This window comes from Rhinolophus sinicus, linkage group LG16 (assembly GCF_036562045.2).
Source record: "Rhinolophus sinicus isolate RSC01 linkage group LG16, ASM3656204v1, whole genome shotgun sequence".
Lineage (NCBI taxonomy): Eukaryota > Metazoa > Chordata > Mammalia > Chiroptera > Rhinolophidae > Rhinolophus > Rhinolophus sinicus.
In genome coordinates this window covers 5,310,956-5,336,191 of record NC_133765.1, presented here as the reverse complement: position 1 = coordinate 5,336,191, position 25,236 = coordinate 5,310,956, and the positions used below count along the sequence as shown (strand labels likewise).

General features: G+C 39.7%; 1 protein-coding gene across 1 annotated transcript in view; it reads left to right on the top strand.

The window, feature by feature from the left end:
• Positions 1 to 25,236, top strand: part of JAM3 (junctional adhesion molecule 3) — a 77,089-nt gene that overhangs the window by 46,658 nt on the left and 5,195 nt on the right. Inside the window, exons 2-3 of the mRNA XM_019718843.2 lie at positions 20,707 to 20,772; positions 21,283 to 21,396. Of these exons, the coding sequence (XP_019574402.1) occupies positions 20,707 to 20,772; positions 21,283 to 21,396 (180 nt within the window). The remainder of the gene's footprint in view (positions 1 to 20,706; positions 20,773 to 21,282; positions 21,397 to 25,236) is intronic.

The window sequence follows — 25,236 nt, the reverse complement described above, 5'->3', positions numbered from 1 at the left end:
GCCTTCGCCTCCTCCAGCAACTGCTCAGCCAGAGCCTGCAGGGCCCTCTCCAGACTGGCCGGAGAGCCGTCCATGTCCTCCCACCTCTCCTTGGGGGTCCAACTCCTAAGAACAGTGGGCACTGGGCACCACACAGTGTGTGGGGGCTACTTGTCCTCCTGTCCAGAGTCAGACGCCATTCCTAGCTGGTTGGAACCTTGCTCACTGTGCCAGGTGTCTGAGTGAGTGGAGGCCTCCGTGTAACATGTCCACAACCCTCGGAGCTTAAGGCCGCAGCAGATCACCAAAATGAAGGCAACGCCGTCCATGGCCAAGAGGGTGTGTCATCTGGAGGCTTGAGTCTCCCAGGCAGACCGCACCGTCCGTTCCCGGTGTTGCTCCTCATGGGCCTCCTGAAGCTGAGCTCTCACATGAACAAACTGCTCCACCATGCTTTGGTAGGTTTCAGCCGACACCACACCCTGCTTGCTGTGCCATTTGTCATGCAGGGCGGCCTGCAGGGTCTCAGGTCCCGCTTCCCACATAAGAATGCAGGACATGGTGAGGCCAAAAAGGAACACCCACGGGGCCATAGGTAGGGGAGTCATACCACTATAGTCTCACTGGAGGCTGGATTCACATGACGTGTGATCTGCTATCTGCTTTTCTGCCAACTGACCGACTCGGCTGGACTCACTAACCAGCGCAATCGCGGCAGTTATATCAGTGGCCAGTTGGCTAACCAGCTACAGCTGATGACCAAATAGCCACAGCCGACGGCCATCTATTACCCGAGCCAGCACCTTTCCACGTGAGGCTGAGAGCCTGGAAACTGCACTCCTGGCTCTGTCCCCACAGGTGCTAACCCATACCGCTGTGAGAAATGGATTTGTCAACTAGAGTGCAGTGTTTGTGTAAAATTCTTTTGTTGATAGCCTTATAATATCCAGTCAAAACCCTATTTTTCAGAGGTGGCCGGTTAGCTCAGTTGATTAGAGCATGGTGCTGATAACATGCTCTAGTTGCCGGTTTGATCCCCACATGGGCCACTGTGAGCTGCGCCCTCTTAAAAAAAAACAAAAAAAACCCTGTTTCCCAAAGATATTTATGTCAACTCCTTTCTTCCCCATCCCCTCAAGTGAGGTTATGTTATTTGTAATATAGTTGATTTCATTTGTCAGAGTCTGCTTTGCATCCCAGTTCTTTGGGTATCCTAGATGATATATTTTCATTTGCATACAGTAAAGTTCACTCTTACAGTTTAAAAGTGTTTGATGAATGCTTAGTCATGGATTTACCATCACAGTACCATATCCTAATCTTTAAAAAAAAATAAATAAATAAAAGGATTGACTATTTCATTCTTTGTTGAGATAAGAAAAAGATTCAATTGCTTTTTTTTTTTTTAAGATTTTATTGGGGAAAGTTACAGGACTTTATTGGGGAACAGTGTGTACTTCCAGGACTTTTTTCCAAGTCAAGTTATTGTCCTTTCAATCTTAGTTGTGGAGGGTGCGGCTCAGCTCCAGGTCCAGTTTCTGTTGCTAGTTGCAGGGGGCGCAGCCCACCATCCCTTGCGGGAGTCGGGGAATTGAACCCGCAACCTTGTGGTTGAGAACCCACTGGCCCATGTTGGAATCGAACCAGCAGTCTTCGGAGTTAGGAGCACGGAGCTCCAACTGCCTGAGCCACCGAGCCGGCCCTAAATTGTTTTTTATATGATTTGTTTAGTCTGTATATGAATCAGTGATCATCGATAGAAAAGGGTTTTCCTACCTCTGTATTAGAGAAAAAAATACTTGGTAGTTTATAATCTATTCTTTTACCTCAGGTGGGACTGCATTAAAACTAATGGGGACATATGAGGATTTAACTTCTTTGTAAAGACTCCACTTTCCCTACACTCCAACATCTCAGTCTCCATGGGAATATTTCATAACATTTAAAAAAAAAAAAAACCCATGGAGCTAAAGCCCATGTGTTGTGTCTTGAATGTTTCCTCTTGTTGATAATGTCAGTGGAATAAAACGAAAACAAAATAAATCACATAACTCGTCCTTGTCTGCTATACAGTGGTTCGTGGTAGGTGAAATTACCTTGCATGTTCAAGCCTAGAGCCCCCGACGTGGCTCACCCACTGAGATTTGAAAGAAGGGTGAACTGCACACTCTGCCTGGCACCATCACAGCTCAGGCTGTTTCCATGTACGCTGAAGGATACCAAGACGGAGTGGGCTCTAGAGAGTGCATGCTGGAGGGGATCACTGCAGTGTCTGCAGCTGAAATGCAGATGTAATTTTGAATTATTTCTCTATGGCATATGAGAGTGCACTCTCAGAATTCTGATACCAGAATCTGCAATCACACGTGAAATTGTGTTGCAGAACTGGGCTCACACAGAGAGCAGTGTCTTCATGCCAAGGTCTTATGCTCAGGCCAAGTGTTAGGGATAATTTATTTCCAAATGAGATATTTTACAGAACAAGAAATGCCTGCACACATGTTCCGTGTTTAGTCTTTAGTCATATGTATTACTATGCCTCAGTACCTCTAGGATGGCTCTCATTGGAACAGATGGAGAATTTTATGTGTTCATCTGTGCTTTAGAGCCAAGAATACTTTACAATTGGCCTAATTGGTCTTCAATTAGAAAAAGTGATAGTGCCATGTAAAGACGGTGACCACCTCTCCACCAAGCATTTCTATAACTCTAGTTATTTACTGCAGGGGAACACTAAACAGTTCAATTTCCACTGCATAGACTCTATGAACCATTGAAAAATTTGAGAAATTGTTGCGTTATTACAATAGAAGTGCCATTCTGGATGATTCTTTACCTTTCCTCCTCCCTTTCCCCTCTGCCTGCCCCCTACTTATTTCCCCCACCTCACTCTTCCCTCTGTTCCCCTCCCCCACCTCCTCTTCCTTTCCCCAAGCACTAGTTTAGGATATTTTATCCATGTTTTTTACTTGGTGATTTGATGCTGAAATGGCATGTAAGACCTAACCCTCCTCATTTTCTCTTTTTGGTATTCTGCCATAGCTTCTGTTAATATGACAGTAATTTCTTCCCCATGATTGCCCTGGACTTTCTACTTAAGCTGTATAAACCTATCGATTAGAGATGGAGGGAGGGGCTGGGAAGAAGTCCTTATACGGTAGATATTTCTTCAAACACTTCTATCTAAGGTGACTAATAGAGTTTCACTCTGGTGTTATCTGACTTAGTCAGTCATACTTGTGGTCAAGAAATCCTTGATGGCTTTGATTTGGAGATAGAATTAAATAGAAACAATAAGGTAGTATACTCGAAATCAGCAGCATCTCATCTGATGTCTTCCTGCTAGCTTAGTGTTGGAATATGGCATGAGATTGCTCTAACTCTACACTGAAAGAGTTCTTTATGGAGCATGTGTGCAGTGACATTACATAGATTTTTCATCTAAACTTGAAACTCAAAACAAGTGCCACAGCCATTGTATTTAGTCAGGGTTCTCCAGAGAAACGGAACCAATAGGATGAATAAAATAGAATAGAATTTATTTGTTTTAAATATATGTGGTTTATACTCGTGTGTATAAAGAGAAGATTTATTATAAAGAACTGGCTCATGTGATTGTGGAGGCTGGCGAGTTCAAAACCTGCAGGGCAGGTCAGCAGGCTGGAGACCCGGGAGAGCTGAAGGTACAGAGGAGGTCTGCTGGCAGACTGCTGGGGAAATTCTCTCTTGCTCAGGGATGCTGGTCTTTTTGACTTATTCATGCCTTTCAACTGATTGGATAAGGTCTGTTCACATTGTGGAGGGCTATGTGCTTACTCAGAGTTCAGCAATTTAAATGTTAATTTTATCCAAAAACGCCTTCCAAGTTGACACATAAAATGAACCATCACAGCTAGATTTATTTGGAATTCCATTATATTTGGTTGAGTCTCATTATACTTTATTTTTAAGGGTCTCTTTGTGTAACCATTTAGCTTAGCCAGAGTAACAATGGGCAAGCTTTAACCGGGGCTTCAGCTTGTCAGAATCCATATTTAATCAATTTACTATGTATTCTTTGCTGTGTGTACGGGTGCATGGGTCTGAAAAATATTATTGATGTGTACTTTCTCCCCTTGCTCTTAAATGCCTTAAAAAATTGGTTAAGGAACTGAGACATTGTTCAGTAGATGCTATTTGGTGAGACATTTTCTTCTCTAAGATGGATTCTGCTAAGCAAGCTCACAGAAGTGGTCCTGAAGAGTAAATAAACATGTAAATATTCTGCACTGGAAAGCCTGCATAGCCATTTTTTATTTGGACTTTAACCCCAGTAGGTCATTGAGGTCCCGCAGTAATGCATGCTGACGTGCAACCACGCTGTTCCAACCCTGGTCAGGGAAAAGTTTCCTTTGAGCAGGAGGCAAACTGGACAGAATGCCAGCGGGCTAAAATAGCTCTTCAGAGAGCCAGACTTACGTAAACTAGTTCTTAGCAAGCAACACATCTGATTTAAAGTGGAAACATTTTCTAAAAGAAGTTATTTTTCCTCTTGGTTTATAGTAATGAATAGAACCTCCCTCCCCCAATTTAATTTTTCATGGAGAGCTGAGGAAACCACTGATTTTTCTCTTTTAGCTGTCTCTTCAGTTAAATGATAATGGCCATTGTTAAAGATGGAAAGGAGCCCCCTTTATCTCCGAGTAGCCCATTCATGAGCCAGCAAGCCTATTTTGCTGTTCAGATTGTCTTTTTTTCTACTCCCATAATCAAATTTATTATTCCAATGGTACTGATACAGCTGGAGGTGCTCACGGTGACATTGCACAAGATTTCCTGCCTTCTAGCTTCTGTTCAAAGAGAAATACCTACCTGCTGTTTCTTCCCCATTTCTAAGGGAAAATCCACTATAGGCCATTTACCCAAACAAATCTTTTAATGTGTTTATTTAAACTTTTTTTTTTGGACATTTTGAGTTGCCCTCTGAAATGAGAAAAATAAGTGTCAAGTGTCCCATCCTGCCACCCCCAACGTCCAAATAAGTTCCTGCGGCCAAGACATTTCTGTTCCCTGGGAAATCTTGAAATAAATAACAAAAGAAACGGCACCAAGTGTTCATGTTGAGTGATGGTACGGAGTGGCCCCGAAACCTGCTGGGCGAGCGGCACCGTGTCTGGGTAGTTTTGCGGCATCGTGAGAATGTGAGGGCTTTGTTGTGCCCGATCGATCATCGCCCTGGACAGCTTCCTGGACAAACTGCAGATTGCTTTTGTTTTCACAAGAGAAAGACAGGTAGTTTTCACGTTGAGACTTTGATTTGTCTGGATGTGGGGAGAATGGTCAGCTTTGTAATTTAGTTTTTCATGGAGTCCCGCTCTATTTCAGGATGCTTGCACCAGTATGTTAAGGCTAACGTTCTTAGACTAAAATATCACATTAAGCCAGCCTCTGCTGAATCAGGGAGATGGTGGGCTGAGCCTGACATTACAATATCTGTTATGGCTTAAATGTATTTTTTATTATAATGTTTTATGCTGTTATTAGTTTCTTTAATTCTTCAGAATGGTAAAGGAAAGCAGGCGTCATCCTCATGCCCAACAACAGGGCTGTTTCTGTGGGGACACAGCTCTACATTTTGGGTTGAGCCCTGACACAGTGAATGATTTAGTAGAGTTCTTCAAATGGGTAGCACATAAGAATCACCTGGGAGACTTGGTGGGACGGGGCAGGGGTGGGGGGGGATGCAGATCTGGGCCTTTCCCATCCCATTGAATTAGAATTTGGGGTGTGTATACTCTAGGGGCTGAGGAGGTGGGTTAGGAAATGGTTTTTCAAACAACTTATCTGGCATCAGATCCCCAGACGCTGGGGAATTTCTGAAAGGTCTCTCATAGCTGGAATAGAAACTGCAGTTGTTGTCCCCAGCTGCTAAAATTGTTCCAGATCCCGAAAGGGAAGGGCAAACAAAGAACATAGAAGTTCCAGAGAATAAGCTGAGGAGCCAGGAGGAACTAGGAAGGCCATTGTGAGCCTCTGGGTTTCCTCCTGCCTTATCATTCCCATCTGCCTGTTCCCTCCTCTCCCCCTTAACTCAATTCCCCATCTTCCCTGGAAGGAAGAGGCAACTGTGTTGGAGATGCATTGCCATCTGGTTATCATTCCAGAGGAATTTTTTTTTTTTTTTTTTTAAAGACATTTCCTTTGCAAACTCATCTAAGACAGAGTTTCAGTAGAACAATGAGATACAAGTTTAGGCTTCAGGTTCTGAGTCATGTTTCCCTTTTAGTTCCTCTTTACACCTATTTGTTGCTGTCTCTTTTAGTTCTTGACAGATTTTAATATGTTTCTTCTTATGAGCTAGATTATGAAACGGAGCAGGGAAGGAAGGGCTAGGAGTCAGAAGTTCTGGCTTTTGGTTTTTACTTTGTGCTTATAGACGTTAACCTTTCTAGGACCTGCTCCCCTAACTGGGAAATGAGTGTAGTCTTTCTTCTACCTCAATGGAATGCTGGGAGGCTTAATTAGTGCCCAGAATGTGCTGTGAGACAGCCCAAACAGCATTAAGGCGAATGTACAGGTTTTTAAATTCCCAGCAGCACTATGTACTTACCCTTTAGTTCCCTCTTGCTTTGTTAATTATCAAAATGTTGGTGGGAGGAAGTAAAGTGTCTGTTTTGTTCTCTTCTCTACCTTAGGCATCAATCCTATAGGCTGGGTTGATAGTCCTGTTCAGAGAAAAGTACCTTAATGGGTCCAGTTCTCCTTTTTAGCAGAATTGTGAACTGGACCATTACAAGAAGCAGCTTACCATCGCATGTGCTGTACTCTCTGTGAGGTAGTTACAAGGTCTCACTTCTCTCTGTCTTTGTCTGCCTGCTCTTTCTCTGAGCACTGCTGATTCGCTCCTTATATGTGAAATCTTATGCTCCATATGACATCCCTTTCCTGACCCACCCTTATAGTCTCAGGAAAAGCATATGTTTTCCTTGTAGACCAGTGTCCAGAGGGGGTGGAATACTTTTAATTCTTGAGCCCAGTTGCTTAACCAGATGATACTGGAACTTAGAAATTGACCACAAGGTCTTCCTGGCTCTCTACTCTGCTGTGTTCTGGCTCCCTAACCAAATGAGGCAAAGGCTGATGGATGTCAAAGGGTATGACTCATATGCAGATAAATGGCCACAGTGTGCTCCATTCCTACCATCGTCTCTCTTTGTTTTTTCTGCCGAGCCTGTGCTGCAGTGCCCTGTAGGTTCCTTTATGTGCATGAGTTTGTCATCTTTCTGAGAATAGAGTGGGAACCTCCTGACTGGGAAGGGCCTGTGCTCTTCACTTTCGGGCATTCCCTCTTTCTGCATCCTTAAGGCAGGATTCCCAGCTGAGTTACTTCCCTCCATTATAGTGTCTCATTCCTCAGTCTCTTTCTTCACATATGTAGGTTAGACAGAGGCACACAGATATTGGGAAGGAACACTCTTCTGAATTGTTCTGGGACTGTGCAGATGGAGATGGTGTAGGAACTGAAAGGCTAGGACAGCAGAGTCACAGTTTCTTGCTTAGGTCTTTCTATATATAATAGAAAACTTTTGCCAGACACCACTATTTATGGCATAGGGCATGTGTTTAGAAATAAATCTGCCCCGTGTGTGACCTTGTTGAATCCTGATTTTGTCTCTTCCTCCCCAAGCCCTGCTGATTATACTTAGCTGCTGGGCCTTAAGAATATCTATAACGTCTCTCTTTCTCTAATAAAGATATGGTTAGCATCAGTATATTGGCGATAACTTGGCCCTGATGTGTTGTAGAATCATTAATATCATTTAGCATTCGGGAAATAAGTGCTTAAATTGTAGGGGAAGGAAGAATTCTTAAACTTTTATTTTTTATCATCTCTTGCTGCATTTCTTGTCAAGCTTGTGCACATATAAAACCAACCAAATGTTAAACATTTTCCTTCTTGGAGTCATGGCGAGATGAAGGAATTGTAGACAATACAATTGTAGACAATATAATGGACAATATAATGGGAACAATGTTGGATTTGGAGTCTGAGGACACAGCTTGAGTACCAGCTCTAGCCCTTAGCTGTGGCCTAGAGACAAACCACGTAGCCACTGCATTCCTAAGTTGGAAACGATACCACTTGCCCTTCATGTCTTGCCGGGTGTTCTGAGGAATGAATTGGAGTCATCTTCACTTCCTTCCCCCACCTCAGCTGATATCTCTGATAGCCTTGGTTTCAAGAATAAAAAACAATGCCATTGTAATAAGCCGTTTCAAAGCTTAATGCCTTTGGAAATACAGAATTAGTTTAGTATTTTTCAAATAAGTAGTACCAGTGGGGAATGGAGTAACAACTGCCGCTCCTAGACAAAATTTCAATACAATATGATAAATAGCATAACAGAAATCTATGAGTGTATGACATAGCTGGCCGAGGAGCCAAGATTTGAACCCAGAGTGGTTTGACTCACCGTCTTTGTTCTTTCAGCATTTCTTCTGAAAATGTAACTCTCACTGTAAATTGGAAAACTGGCATTTTTTATTTCCATGAATTTTCAGAACTTAATTGCTTCAAATAAAACTGCAAAAGTGTTTTCAACCCAGAAGAACTAAGTGACCCAATCCAAGACAGAGGTAGCCATTCAGTATTGTGCTTGTAATTCCATTTTCAAAGCTCTTCTATATGCCAGAGCTATGAACTGCTATCGAGAAATCTGGACCCTATTTTTAGTGCTGCTGTTGGCTTTCAGTGTGATTTTGTACCCCTCATTTTTCCCAATTATAAAATAATGTTGGACTCTTTACCCTTCTTTCACCAATAATTGAAGATAAATAAACTCAACATTTAAAAGAGGGTCATTTGTTATAATTATTAGTATTTTTATTATATTTGCTATGTAGGGACTAATATCCTTCCAGCGGCCCAAGGAACAGTTAAGTATCAAATTTAATGGCTATAGGCCTGAGGCCAGAAAATATATTAACTCTGAATACCATGAGTAGAATAATACAAATGAGAATCCCAAGAAACTTTAATATGAGATCTAAGACAGGCAAAAGAGAGGTAGGCTGAAAGAGAAAAAGGAAGGAACGAAAGAAAGCGGAAAGAAGGGAGGGCAAGAAGAATTGAAAAGGAGAAAATTGAAAGGCAACAAGAAAAATAAAAATAAATGAAAATATAAAAATAATGATTCCTGACTTTACACCAAATTTAGGAATCCTAAATTTTTGAGCATCAAAATAATGCTTGAATTCATAGCTAGCAAAGGCTGTTGGTCTTCTGGTTCAATGGTATTTGATCCCAGATGTAGGGTAGGTAAGTCCTGAGAATGTAGACACTCTTGAGGTTCACTCCTGAGAGGACTTTTTCCTCAGGTGAGCAAAGATGACAAAGGATTTATAAAAAAAAACAACACTGCTCTGTTAACTGTGAAAGTCAATATGTACTTTCTGCCTGGAAGTACCTTATACGCAACGTAATAGCCATGTCACTCAGACACCAGGGCAGAGAGGGAGAGTAAGGAGCTCGGAGAGGGCACACTAAATAATGGGAAGGCCAGCTGAATATGGGCCGGCCTCCTATTGCTTTTTTCCTGCTTTTCTTCTCTATGCCTTTCTTAATGTTATTCTTGGAGCAGCAGTTGTCAGTCCATTCTCCACTGGCCTACTTGTTTGAAAAATGTTCAACTAATTCTATATTTCCAGAGGCATCAATTTTTGAAATGGCTTATTACAATGGCATTATTTCTTATTCTTGTCTCTCTTCCCCCCCTTACAATCAATAGCATGTCCAAAAACTTCTTTTTTTCAAAAAAAACTTTTTTTTTCATTGGGGACTATTGAGGAACAGTGTGTTTCTCCAGGTCCCATCAACTCCAAGTCATTGTCTTTCAATCTAGTTGTGTAGGGCACAGCTCAGCTCCAAGTCCAGTTGCCATTTTCAATCTTAGTTGCAGGGGGCACAGCCCACCATCCTATGTGGGAATTGAACTGGCAACCTTGTTGTTGAGAGCTCGCACTCTAACCAACTAAGCCATATGGCCGCCCCTCCATAGTCTTCTTGCATCTCAGGTATGATGGTTGGGAATTCACTGGAGGGGATACATAGCATATGTAAGCAGGCAAAGTAAAGAATCAGTGATCTAGACGACAGGGATAATTTAAATTATCAAGTCTGGGGAACCAAAAGAAAAAAAGAATGAAGAAGAGTAAATAGATCCTGTATTAGTTTGCAGGGCTGCCATAACAAAATACCACAGACTGAGTAGCTTAAACAACAGGAATTTATTTTCTCACAGCCCTGGAGGGTAGGAGTACAAGATCAAGGTGTTGGCAAGTTTGGTTTCTTCTGAGGCTTCTCCTTGACTTGCAGATGGTCTCCTTCTTGCTGAGTCCTCACATGGTCTTTCCTCTGTGCACACATACCTTCTGTATGTCCTAATCTCCTGTTTTTATGAGAGCACTGTCAGATTGGATTAGGACCACTAATTGCCTAATTTTACTATTGCCACATGTAGGTAGTCATAATCTGAGGTACTGGGGTCAGGGCTTCAGCATGAGTGCGTGTGTGTGTGTGTGTGTGTGTGTGTGTGTGTATAGGGTGGCACAGTTCAGCCCATAATAGAGCCTAAGGGACTTGTGAAACACTGTCAAGCTGATCAACGTATGCTTTATGCGAGTCCCAGCAGTAGAAGAAAGAGAAAGAGGCAGAAAGATTAGAAAACTCCTCCAATTTGATTTATGGCATGGATCTACAAATCCAAGAAGCTCAGTAGAATAAACCCAAGGGGACCCACCCTGAGACACATACTAAAACTGTCAAAAGCCAGAGACAGAGAATATTGAAAGCACTAGGAGAGAAGTGAATCATCACATACAAGGGATCCTCAATAAGATTATCAGCTAAAATTTCTTATCAGAGACATTAGAGGTCAGAAGACAGTGGGATGGTATATTTAATGTATTGAAAGGGGGCAAAAGCCCCTATAAATGGAAATTTTTATATCTGGCAAAACTGACCTTCAAAATGAGAGAGAAATTAAGACATTCCCAGATAAACAAAAGCTGAGAGAGTTCATTACCACTAGACCTGCTCTACAAAAATAATGTTAAAGGAACTCCTTTGGGTTGAAATGAAAGAACACTAGACAGTAACAAAGCTGTTTGAAGATGAAAAGATCTTCGGTGGAGGTAATTACACAAATATAAAAGCTAGTCTTATTATAATTTTGGTTTGTAACTGCACTTTTTATTTACTACAGGATCTAAAAGACAAATGCATGAAAGTAATTATAAATATATGTTATTGATATGGTACCCAATGTGTAATGATGTAATTTGTGTGATCAGTAACACAAAAGGGAGGACAGTAGAATTTTTGTATACAACTGAAGTTAAATTGGTATCAATTCGAATTTGTTATAATTTTTAGAATGTTATAATAATCCTCATGATAACCACAAATATATATATATATATATATATATATATATATATATATATATATATATATATATGGTATACACTAAAGGGAATACCATATTCCCTTTAAAAGAATCAAGTGTCACTACAAAAAAAGTCAACAAAACACAGAACAAGGCAGAACTGGAGGAAATGAGGGACACAAAAAAATAATATAGAGAACAAGTAGCAAAGTAGCAGTAACATTTTTCATCAGTTCATTAATTAAGCATAAATGATTGAACTCTCCAGTTAAAAGGCAGAGATTGACAGAATGTATAAAATGTCATGATCTAACTACATGCTGTCAAAAGACACTCACTTTAGATCTAAACACAAATAGGTTGGGAAAGTAAAAGGATGGAAAAAGATACCCCATGCAAATAGTAACCAAAAGAGACCTGAGATAGCTGTATTAATATATCAGACAAAATAGACTAAGTAAAAAACTGTTACAAGAAACAAAGAATATAAAATCCGGTGTTATGTTATGTTATGTTATGTTATGTTATGTTATGTTATGTTATGTTATGTTATACTCGGTCTTATAAGACCGGGTCTTATATTAATTTTTCTCCAAAAGACACATTTGAGTTGATTGTCCGGCTAGGTCTTATTTTTGGGGAAACACAGTAAGGGTTGAAGCACATTTCAGAAAAGAAAGATAAATCAGTAACAACAATACACCTTAGGAACTGGAAAAAGAAGAACAAATTAAACACCAAACTATTAAAGGAAGGAAATAATAAAGATTAAAGCAGAAATTAATGAAAGAATAGAAAAACAATAGAGAAAACCAATGAAAACAAAAGTTGCTTCTTGAAAAAGATCAACAGAATTGACAAACCTTTAGACTGACTAAGAAAAAAGAAGATTTGAATTACTAAAATCAGAAAAGAAAGTAAGGCTGTAACTACCGATTTTAAGGAAAGATAGGATTATAAGCGAATGCTGTGAAAAAGTGTACATCAGCAAATTGTATAACCTAGATGAAATGGACAAATTCCTAGAAACATGCAATCTACCAATACTTAATCATTAAGAAATAGAAAATCTGTATATACCTATAACCACTAGTAAGGAGATTGAATCAGTAATCAAAAACAGAAAAGTTTGGGCCACATGGTTTCACTGGTGAATTCTACCAAACATTTAAAGAATTAACACCAATCATTCCCAAACTTCCAAAAACTTGAAGAGGAGGGAGTACTTCCTAACTCATTCAATAAGACCAGCGTTACACTGATACTAACAAAAAAGGCACTACAAGAAAAGAAAACCATAGACCAATATTCCTTAATATTGATGCAAAAATCTTCCAAAAAATACTAGCAAACTGAATTCCACAACATACTAAGAAGATTATACACCATGAAAAAATGGGATTTATTCCCAGAATGGAAGCATAGCTTAACATGAAAATCAATTAAGGGAATATATATACCACATTAAAAGAATGAAGGAGAAGAACCTCATGATCATCTCAATTGATACAGGAAAATCATTTGACAAAATCAACACCCTTTCATAACAAAAGCACTGAATAGATTAGGAGTAGAAGAGAACTTCATCAACATGATAAAGACCATATATGAAAAACCCACTACTATAGTCAGTCATGTGCTACATGATGACATTTTGGTCAACAACGGACCACATATACGACGGTGGTTCCATAAGATTATAACGAAGCTGAAAAATTCCTATGGCCTAGTATGTCATGGCAGTCATAACATCGTAGCATAACACATTATTCAAGTATCTGTGGTAATGCTTGCGTAAATAAACATTGTGCTGCCAGTTGTATAAAAGTATAGCATACACAATTATGTACAGTATATATTACTTGCTAATTGAAATAAATAAGCAGTTTACTGTACTATACTTGTTATTTTAGAGTATGCTCTTTCTACTTATAAAAGAAAAAGTTTGTTGTAAAACAGTATGCCATGTTATACCACCAGCAGCCTTATGATGTTGCGTTTACTTTGTCTCTTAATTACATTATTTTCTCTTGTGCTTGATTTAATCTCATGTTATAAATTTAGTAGTCTAATGAGACTGTTTATAAAGTCTACAGTCGTGTACAGTAACGTCCCAGGACATCACATTTACTCACCACTTACTGACTCACCCAAAGCAATTTATGCAGGCTCCATTCATGGTAAATGCCCTATACAGGTATACCATTTTTTATCTTTTATACCCTATTTTTACTGTACCTTTCCTATGTTTAGATACACAAATATTTACCATTGTGTTACAAATGCCTACAGTGTTCAGTGCAGTAACATGCTGTACAAGTTTGTAGCCTAGGAGCAATAGGCTATACCATGCAGCCTAGGTATGTAATAGGCTACACCATCTAGGTTTGTGTAAATACACTCTATGATGTTTGATGATGAAATATAATGATGCATTTCTCAGAACATAACCCTATCGTTAAGTTGTGTGTGACTGTAATGTCATTACTAATTGTGAAAACTTTTCCCCTAAGATCAGTAGCAAGACAAAAATATCCACAATCACCACTTCTATTCTCCATAGTATTGGTATTTCTAGCCAGAGCAGTTAGTCAACAAAAAGAAATAAAAGCCATCCAAATTGGAAAGGAAGAAGTAAAATTATCCCTATTCATAGATGACATGATTTTATAAACCATCTAAAGATTACAACAAAACAAAACAAAACAAAACAAAAAAAACCTGTTAGAGCTAATAACAGGAAAACGGAAAACAAAACCAACATAAAAAAAATCAATTGTGTTTCTACACACTAAAATGAACAATCAGAAATGAAATTAAGAAAACAATCCCATTTACAATAGCATTGAAAAGAATAGTTAGGAAAAAAATTTTGTTTTTTAAAAAGATTTTATTGGGAAAGGGGAACAGGACTTTACTGGGGAACAGTGTGTACTTCCAGGACTTTTTTCAAGTCAAGTTGTTGTCCTTTCAGTCTTAGTTGTGGAGGGCGCCGTTCAGCTCCAGGTCCAGTTGCCGTTGTTAGTTGCAGGGGGCGCAGCCCACCATCCCTTGCGGGAGTCGAGGAGTAGAACTGGCAGCCTTGTGGTTGAGAGCCCACTGGGCATGTGGGAATCCAACCGGCAGCCTTCGGTGTTAGGAGCACAGAGCTCAAACCACCTGAGCCACCAGGCTGGTCCCTACTTAGGAATAAATTTAATCAAGGAAGTGAAAGATTTGTATACTGAAAACTACAAAACATTGCTGAAAGAAATTAAAGATACAAATAAATGGAAGACATCCCATATTTATGGATTAGAAAAATTAATATTGGCAATACTATCCAAAGCTATTTACAGATTTAATCCATTTATCAAAATCCCAATGGTGTTCTTTTCAGAAATAGAAAAACACACCTTATAAATTTATATGGAATCTCAGGAGACCCTAAATAGCCAAAGTCATCTTGAAAAAAAAGAACAAAGTTGGAGGACTCAAATTTCCTTATTTCAAAACTGACTATGAAGGGGTGGCCGATTGTTCAGTGGTTAGAGTGCGGTGCTCATAACACCAAGGTTGCTGGTTCGATTCCCACATGGACCAGTGAGCTGCGCCATCCACAACTGGACTGAAAAACAGCGATTTGACATGGAGCTGATGGGTCCTGGAAAAACACACTGTTTCCCAATATATTCCCCAATTTAAATTAAAAAAAGGTTTGAGGATTTAATATCAAAACAGCCCTTTAAAAAACAACAACAACAAAAAACTTACTATGAAGCTCCAGTACTCAGAACAGTGTGGTCCTGGCATAAAGGCACACGTGGACCAATGGACAGAACAGAGGCCTGAGATAAGTAAACCCTTGTGTATGTGGTCAAATAGGATTTGACAAGGGTGCTAAGACCACTGAATCGGGAAAACAGTCTTCTCAACAAATTCTACCGGGAAAAGTGGATATACCACATTTAAATAACTTGGACCCTAATCTTATACAAACATTAATTTAAAATGGAGTCAAAGACCTAAACATATGAAATTCTTAGAAGAAAACATAGGGGAAAATCTTCCTGACTTTGGATTTGGCAATGATTTATTGGATATGACACCAAAGCACAGGCAACAAAAGAAAATATAGATACACTGGACTTCATCAAAATTAAAAACCTTTGTACTTTAAAGTACATTATTAAGGGAATGAAACTACAACTCAGAATGGGAGGAAATACTTGCAAAGCATATATATATATATTAAAGGGAGTGATACCCAGAATATAGAAAATTTCTACAACTCAACCACAAAAAAGATACACGAATGGCCAATAAGCACATAAGAAGATGTGTAACATCACTAGCATTTAGGGAAATGCAAATCAAAACCATAGTGAGATATTACTTCACACCCATTAGGATGGCAAACAACCCAATTAAAAAAAGAGCAAAGGACTTGAATAAACATTTCTCCAAAGAAGATGGTGGCTATAGTACACAACAGATTTCCAATGTAGACTAAACACCTTATATAGGAAGAAGATCCCATCTAGTACTTTCATACCATGTTTCCCCGAAAATAAAATTGGGTCTTATACCGTATTTCCCTGAAAAATAAGACCGGATCTTACATTAATTTTTGCTCTGAAAAACGTATTAGGGCGTATTTTCAGAGGATGTCTTATTTTTTCATGTACAACAATCTACATTTATTCAAATACAGTCATGTCATCATCTTCTGGAACATCGTCATAATGTACTAAATGTGTCCATCTGGCTGATGATCTTATCTGGGGCTTATTTTCGGGGTAGGTCTTATTTTTGAGGAAACATGGTAGCTAGAGAGGGCAAGTCGATGCCTGCCTGGCTTCAAAGCTTTAAAGGACAGGCTGACTCTTGTTAGGGACTAATGTAGCTGGTGACTTTCGGTTGAAGCCAGTGCTCCTTTACCAATCCAAACGTCGTATGTCCCTTAAGAAGTGTGCTAAACCTGCTCTGCCTGTGCTCTATTAATGGACAACTATGCCTGGATTCCAGCACATCCGTTTACAACGTGGTTTGACTGAATATTTTCAGCCTGCTGTTGAGACCTCCTGTTCAGAAAATAGATTCCTTTGAAAATATCACTGCACGTTGACAGTGCACCTGGTCACCCAAGAGCTCTGATGGAGATGTAAAATGAGATTAATATTGTTTTCGTGCCTGCTGACACAACATCTATTCTGCAGCCCATGGATCAAGGAGTAATTTTGACTTTCAAGTCTTACTATTTAAGAAATATATTTCGTAAGGCTAAAGTTACCATAGATAGTGATTCCGCTGATGGATCTGGGCAAAATAAATTGAAAACCTTCTAGAAAGAATTGACAATTCTAGATGCCATTAAGAACATTCATGATTCATGGGAAGAGGTCAAAATATCAACATTAACAGGAGTTTGGAAGAAGTTGATTCAAACCCTGATAGATGACTTTGAGGGGTTCAAGACTTCAGTATAGGAAGTAACTGCAGATGTGGTGGACATAGCAAGAGAACTAGGATTAGAAGTGGAGCCTGAAGATGTGACTGAATTACTGCGATCGCATGATAAAACGGTTGAGGAGCTGCTTCTTATGGATAAGCAAAGAAAGTAGTTTCTTGAGATGGAATCTACTCCTGTTGAAGATGCTGTGAAAATCGTTGAAATGAAAACAAAGGATTTAGAATATTACATAAACTTAGAATATTACATAAAGCAGTAACAGGGTTTCCGATGAAAGACTCCAGTTTTGAAAGGAGTTCTGTGGGTAAAATGCTATCAAACAGCGTTGTATGCAACAGAGAAATTGTTTGTGAAAGGAACAGTCAATGCAGCAAACTTCATTGTTTTATTTTAAGAAATTGTCACAGCCACCCCAACCTTCAGCAACCACCACCCTGATCAATCAGCAGCCATCGACATCGAGGCACGACCCTGCACCAACAAAAAGATTATGACTTGCGGAAGGCTCAGATGATAGCATTTTTTAGTCATAAAGTATTAAGATATGCACGTTGTTTAAACACAATGCTATTGTACACGTAATAGACTGTAGTATAATATAAACATAAATTTTATATGCACTGGGAAACCACGAAATCCATGTGACTTGCTTTATTGCGATATTGGCTTTATTTTAGTGGTCTGGGACTAAGCCTGCAATATCTCTGAGGTCTGCCTTTATAGAATATTTGTAAATTTAAGAATTGTTTAAGAATAGAATGAGACTTCTGAGGAAGCACTCTCAGCTTGGGACCATATCAGACCTAGGGCCCAGCTGTTGTAAATAATCACTTAAGCTAAAACCTTGCTTGCTTGTTGTGGTCCTCTATTCTTGAGTCTTCTTGGGACATGCTGTCTTCTAGGATTGGCATGAGCAGCTGCCAGTGAAATTTATCTAGGGTAATTGGGTAGGAAAGAGGTCAGGGCAAGCCTTCATTAAGAAGTATAGAGCATTGACCTCTGCTGCAGAGTAGAGAGATAAAAGAGGTGATTATTTCCATCGTCTGGGGCTGTGTTACCTTAGCTTCTTTTTGGTTGTAAGAAACAATTGGCGGTCGGCCGGATGGCTCAGTTAGTTAGAGCGCGAGCTCTGAACAACAGGGTTGCCAGTTCGATTCCCACACGGGCCAGTGAGCTGCGCCCTCCACAACTAGATTGAAGACAACGAGCTGCTGCTGAGCTTCTGGAGGGAGCGGCCGGATGGCTCAGTGGGTTAGAGCGCAAGCTCTCAACAAGGTTGCCGGTTCAATTCCCACATGGGATGGTGGGCTGCGCCCCCTGCAACTAAAGATTGAAAATGGTGATTGGACTTGGAGCTGAGCTGCGCCCTCCACAACTGGATTGAAGGACGATTGAAGGACAACGACTTGGAGCTGATGGGCCCTGGAGAAACACAGTGTTCCCCAATATCCCCCCCCAAAAAAAAATTAAAAATAAATAAATACACACAAGAAACAAATTGGCTTAGTTTACTGTAGAGGTTTTATTGTAAAGAATATATCTTAGTTGGCCTTGATGAAGATTCAACATTGTTGCAGACATTAGAGTAACTTTAGTATTATCTTTTTGTCCTTTAGTTCATCTGTTACCAACTCTAGTGTTTCCACCATTTTGATGAGTCAGCTTCTCTCTTTTTATACTCCAACTCTTCCTCTGGTGACTATATAAACTATAATTCTTTCTCTAATTTCTCCTAGCTTCACACTTCTTAAAAGAAAGAATCAGTTTGGGTTGTGTAGTCATTATCCAGTTGGGCAAAGTTCTCATGAGTTACTTCAAGGTCGAAAGCTGATCACTTGTTATGGTCATTTGTAACCGCAGCTTCGGTATCTCATCATGTAAATTACAGTGATCGTACTTTATATGTCTGTGGTCACTTGCCTCAGAAGGAACCTGTGTGGACTTGTTAGATTTTCAGAGCATCATACGAGGTCAGACAATTAAGTTCAGAACTCATCCTAGAAAAAGTGCTACATACCTCATTGCTGAATATCACTACGGTCACTTTCTAAGTGCTCCCCTTGGGAAGCTGTGCACCGACACCAGTGCCTAGTCTATCCTTCAAAGCAATTTTGGAACTCTTTTTCTGGAATGGCCATCAGAACTGTTGTCCTATTACCCTTGATGTCCTGAATGTCATCAAAATGTCTTCCTTTCAATATTTCCTTTATCTTTGGGGAACGAAAGAAGTCATTGGGGGCCACATCAAGTGAGTAGGGAGAGTGTCTCAATAGTTATTTGTTTACTGGCTAAAAACTCCCTCAGAGACAGTGCCCTGTGAGCTGGTGCATTGTCATGATGCAAGAGCCATGAATTGTTGGCGAAAGTTCAGGTCGTCTAACTTTTTCATGCAGCCTTTTCAGCATTTCCAAATAGTAAACTTAATTAACTGTTTGTCCAGTTTGTACAAATTTATAATGAATAATCCCTCTGATATCAAAAAAGGATAGCAACATCTTTGCAGCAAGCTCGCTAACTTAATTGTCAAACAGCGTATATTACTCTCTATTAATGGGTCACTGGGAGCTTACAGATTGAAGGTGAAATAGAAAGTGCTACAAATGCATGGGATTTCTGGCCTTCAAAACGAATAATAGCCCACGGTTAACCAAAACAAAATAACATTATTTTCACTTGTCCTAGTTCTACAATCTTTTGTAGCAGTGAGTGGTTTAGAAACTAATAGGAACTCAGGTACATTATGCTCTGATTTTCATCCCTTTTATTAGATTCTTTAAGCCTTTTGTTACAGTTAAATCTTAACTAAATAAAAAAGAGGATCCAAATGTATTTTGGAATGTATACATGTAACTGAACCATTAAATGCAATTAAAAAAGGAAAAAAATGGATTGTTGTGACCTACTGTCCATGTAATGTATAAGGAGCTTAAAGTATCAGTCTTTCTGCACATTTTCTTTACCTGGTATAGTCAGCTAAGAGCCACAGACCTTTTTAATGGTTTTATGTGTGCAGGCCTTCTTTGGGGATGGCATATTTTCCTAGGGGCCAAGTAGCTGAAGAATGACATTTTGTAGGTGATCAATGTACCGACTTGCTTTTTCTCTCCAAGAAAATCGGTTAAGACATTTTAAGACCATGATAAACTGGTTTCTAATGTTTGTTGAACCACAGAGTCACATGTTAGTTGTGAATAACATATCTTGATTTCATCAATAGCTTCATTCAACTTAGCTTTATGAAAATCACCATGTTACTACTATATTTCTCATTTTACTGAAGGCTGGCGAACACTTCTTAATGGATGGGAGTCACTGGGTTAGATACGTGGCTAATATAGGAGATGGTCTTTTGGTTGATAATTACTGTACCCAGAGAGTGTTGATGCTATCCTCAAGGGGGAAAGTGCCAGGACAAGAGTTTGGACCATATTAAATCCACCGTGAGTGCCTTTGTGGGATTTGAAGCCTAGAGGAGAAGGGAGAGGTAGGAGGGAGGGCTGACAAGAATAAGACTCCTGGGGGTCTGGATGATAGATGCTGAAAGGATTAATAATTCTAAGCAAGAAGGAAATTCTTAGAGGAAAATTCTTTAAAGCTCTAGGTGGCTTTACTCTTGGACTAAGATGGAAAGTGGATTCTCAGAATTTGTCTCTTCTTGGTTCCTTCCAGTAAAGGTCAGGCTGAGAGAGAAAGCAGTTAACTTGCTGTATCTAAGAGACTTTGTTTTGGAATATAACATGTTTCTGTCCTTTGTGGTTACATAAGAGGGAAAAGTCTGACCTCAGTCCGAGGGTTCTTTGCTGTCTTAGGGTCACATTTCTCTGATTTTACTTTTCTTTTCTCCTTCAGACTGCTTGATAGGGGCTGTGAATCTCAAATCCAGCAACCGAATCCCGGTGGTACAGGAATTTGAAAGTAAGTACAAGGGAGACTATGTATTAGGAGAATGGGCACCATCTCATGGACACTCAGTGGTCTTGCAGCCGACTCAGGACAAACACATGCATATATACAGTGCCAAAGAGATGTTCTGGTGGGTAGCTACTCAACAGCGCATCTGATGTACAAGTGTGTCTGTGAAGCATCACTTCTGCAGGCCAGCTGGGAACGCTGCAGGTTTTTTATTGGCTCAGATCTGATTCCTGCCCTGGCTCAACACAGCAAAGAAACTTCTTACATACAAGTGGAATGTTAAGAGGAATGTGTAGTCTGTTTAGTAAAAGTTCTTGCTGATCATCTTTATTCCTTTTCTTTCTAAAATTCATCTTTTCTCAAAGTCTCTTGCAGCTTGGAGACAGCTAGGTTTTCCATCTGCATGAAAGACCGCTCCAAAACTAGAGATAGCTTGCAGGGTCTGGGGATACAGATGAACCTAAAATTGTTCCACTTTCACTAAGAGTTCCTTTTCCCCCCCTTGCTCATTAGGTGTGGAGCTGTCTTGTATCATTACGGATTCACAGACAAGTGACCCCAGGATTGAATGGAAGAAAATTCAAGATGCTCAAACCACATATGTGTTTTTTGACAACAAAATACAGGGTATGATCCTGCCGTCTTGTCCTTTGTACACAAGGCCCAGGCGTGCACTTGTGGCCAGAGATTTTCCTCTGACTGGTCCTGTGTCTGTAGACAGGACTGTTTTTTTGTTTTGTCTTGTTTGACTTATGGCAAATTCAGACATGGAAAGGTGAGAACAGCCTATTGGACCTCCCTGTACCTGTCACCGGCTTCAACAAATGTCAGTTCATTGGTTAGGACTTGATTCTCTCTGCAACCCATCTTTATGAGGTATCAGAGCGAACATTTTTCTGGGTCATCTTCTTATCATGATCCACGACATTAGTAACATAAGTTGAATTAATCAGAAGGATCACGTGGAGCAGCAAGAAGACGACAGGTATTTGATGGGCATTGACTGGGTGCAAACATACCGCATGGAGAGAGCACTGCTAGACCAGGTAGCAGGATATTATCCCCATGCGAGCACAGAGGTAAGCTTAGGGTACTCTCGGGTTACGTGAAGCGCGGGCAGGACAGATGGTCCTGGAAGGCTTCCCATGAGTGACATCTAGGGAGCGATGTGAAGAAAGGCCAGGTCGCCAGGCAGGATGGTAAGGCGTAGGGTGAAAATGCTGTTAGGCAAGAAAGAATGTTATGTACACAGCTGTAGAAGCAAAAGGTAGCGTGGCTTCTTACAGAAGCTGCAAGTGTTCCACCATAGCTGGGGCTCAGAGAGGAAGGGGGCGGGAGAAGGCGCTCCAGAGGAAGCTGGTGAGGTATGCCAGGGCCAGTGAGAAGCAGCGATGCCACATGAGAGTGGACAGTGTCTGGAGGGGCCACGGAAAGGTTTTAAGGGGGAAGTGATGTGATTACACTTAGGCTGTAGAATGACTGAATTGGCTGCTTTGTAGAGAAGAGACTGGAAGGGGGCAAAACATGGAGCAGGGGCACCGCTTCAGAATTCTTTTGTAGAATCCAGGAGGGAGCTGCTGGTGGCCTGAGCTAAGGTCGAGGCAGTGTACAGAAAGATTAAGGAGGAGCAATTGCTAGGAGTTGGCTGTGATATGGGAGGGAGAGGAAGGAATTCCAGATCACATGAAGTGGGACATGACCTTCATTCTGACAGGAGGGAAGGAGTAAACATGAGGTACAAACGCAGGTCAGTTGTAAGTGGGTGGCTTCAGAGTTCTCAGAGAAGTTGACAGCTGAGGTTTCAGAGACAGGAAAGAGATTTTATGCAAACAATCTAAGCTCATGGTCTTTCTGCTTCGGATCCTCAGTATTATCCGGAGTGACAGGCTCTTTTATTTTTTACAACATAATTTATTTATTTATTTATTTTTATTAGTTTCAGGTGTACAAAACAATGTAATAGACATTTATCATTTATATCCCTCACACACTGATAACCCCCCTACCCCGCCTACCCCTCTGATGTCGCAGAGCCATTACATTTCCACTGTCTCTATTCCTAATGCTGTACTCCACTTCTTGTAACTATATATACATATATGTATATATATATGTATATATATGTATATATAAAATTGTAGTTGACATTCATTATTGGCTCTTAAAAATACTTTCGTTTTCCCACTAGTATCTTCCCCCACCTCTTATTTATTTATTTATTTATTTATTTATTTATTTATTTATTTATTTTAACTTTTATTTATTTAAGTGTGTTTTTCCAGGACCCATCAGTTCTAAGTCACGTAGTTGAACCGGCAACCTTGTTGTTAACAGCACTGCGCTCTAACCAACTGAGCTAACCGGCCGCCCCCCACCTCTTATTTTTGAAGAGATAGAAATATTATTCTCAGAAAACAAATCCGTTTTCCTCTGAACTTGAGCTGCTCCTGATAAACTCTGTACATGCAGATTGATCATCAGAGAAACCAAATGGGAATTTCTTCAAAGAACTTTCTGTTTCTGGGAATTAAACACCTCACTCTTAGTTGGAGGGATGGGGAGAGACTTTACCACACAAAATGTAAGGGCTGGAGGAAAACTTGATTCTACTTGGTCTTTTTTCCTTCCTCAGCACGGGACTATACCAAAAGCACCCTGACAGATTTTTATTTTCTGTTTTCTTACGTGGTATAAATTCTAATCCTCTACTAATGGCCACTGGAAAACAAACCTTCCCCTTAGAAAATGTCTGAACATGTTCGTCTTCTATCATAAGTATTCTGCTGTTTTATTATATTAAGGTAAATCCTTCTTACATTTGTCACTAAACAGCAGGCTTGGTAATAATTAGTTTCTACTTTTTTGTGTCATTTTTTCCTAACTCATTCCCTTATTTGTCGTTCTTCAGGTTCTTCATGCTTCTTTGAAAGTTACTGTGTAAAAATTTTAAAAACTGAGATATAATTCACACAACGTAAAACTCACTATTTTAAAGTGAGTTTACTGTGCTCGCTTCGGCAGCACATATACTAAAGTGAGTTTACTAGCAAATTCCAAAACATTTTCATCAGCCCCCAAAAGAAACCCCATACCCTCTAGCAGTCACTCCCCATCTCCTCTACCTCCACCCCGTCCAGCACTAATCTATTTTGTCTCTTTGGAGTTGACTATTCTGGACACTTCATATAAATGGAATTATACAACGTATGGTCCTTTGTGACTGACATCTTTCACTTAGTATGTTGCTTTCAAGGTCATCCATGTTGTAGCATATGTCTACTTCATTTTTTAAAAATATGGATGAATAATAATACCCTATTATGGATATGACACTTTTTAATACATTCATCAGTTGATGTATATTTGGGTTATTTCCACTCTTTGGCTGTTATCAATAATGCTGCTATGAACATTTATGTACAGGTTTTTGTGTGAAAGTAAGTTTTCATTTCTTGGGCACAAATGACCAAGAGTACAATTGCTAGCTAGGTCATAGGGTAGTTGCATGTATAGTTTTTTAAAGAAACTGCCAAACTGTTTTCCAAAGTGGCTGCACCATTTTACATTCCTTAGTAATGTAGTTCCGCAGATCCTGACTAATACTTGTGATTGTCCATCTTTTTTATTCTGGCCATCCTAGTGGATGTGAAGTAGTATCTCTTTGTGGTTTTGATTTGTATTTCCCTGATGCCGGAAGATGTTGAACATCTTTTCATGGGCTTATTGGCCATTTGTAAATCCTCTTGAGAGAAATGTCTATTCAAATCCCTTGTCCATTTTTAATTAAGTTATTTGTCTAGTTATTGTTGAGTTGCAAATTCTTTATATACAGGCATACCTCGTTTTGTTTTGCTTTGTCTTATTGCACTTTATAGATGTTGTGTGTTTTTACAAATTGAAGGCTAGACTTTCCACCATGAAAATAGCATGATTTGCTTTTTTGTGTTACTTGCTTTCTTGTGGTGGTCTAGAACTGAACATGCAATATTCTTGAGGTATGCCTGTATTCTGGATACTAGTCCTTTATTAGATAAATGATTTACAAATATTTTCTCCCATTCAGTGGATTGTGTTTTCACTTGCTTATGTCCTTTGAAGCACAAAAGTTTTTTATTTTTTATGAAAGTCCACTGAAGGTCAATATAACTTTTTGTGTTTGTATGCTTGTTCCTTTGGTGTCATATCTAAGAAATCGTTGCCTAATCCAAGGTCGTGACAATTTATGCCTATGTTTTTTCCTAAGAGTTTCATAGTTCTAGCTCTTATAGTAAGGTCTTTGTTGTATATGGTGTAAGATAGGATTCCACCTTCATTCTTCTACATGTGGATATCCTGTGGTACCAGCACTGTTTGTGGAATGCTGGTGGTTTATTTAATGTCATTTGTTTGATTTTCTCTTTTACTGGGGGAATCCATGCTGGGAATGATGAAAAGTAAATGAGGTCCATGCTTTAAAAACAGACATGT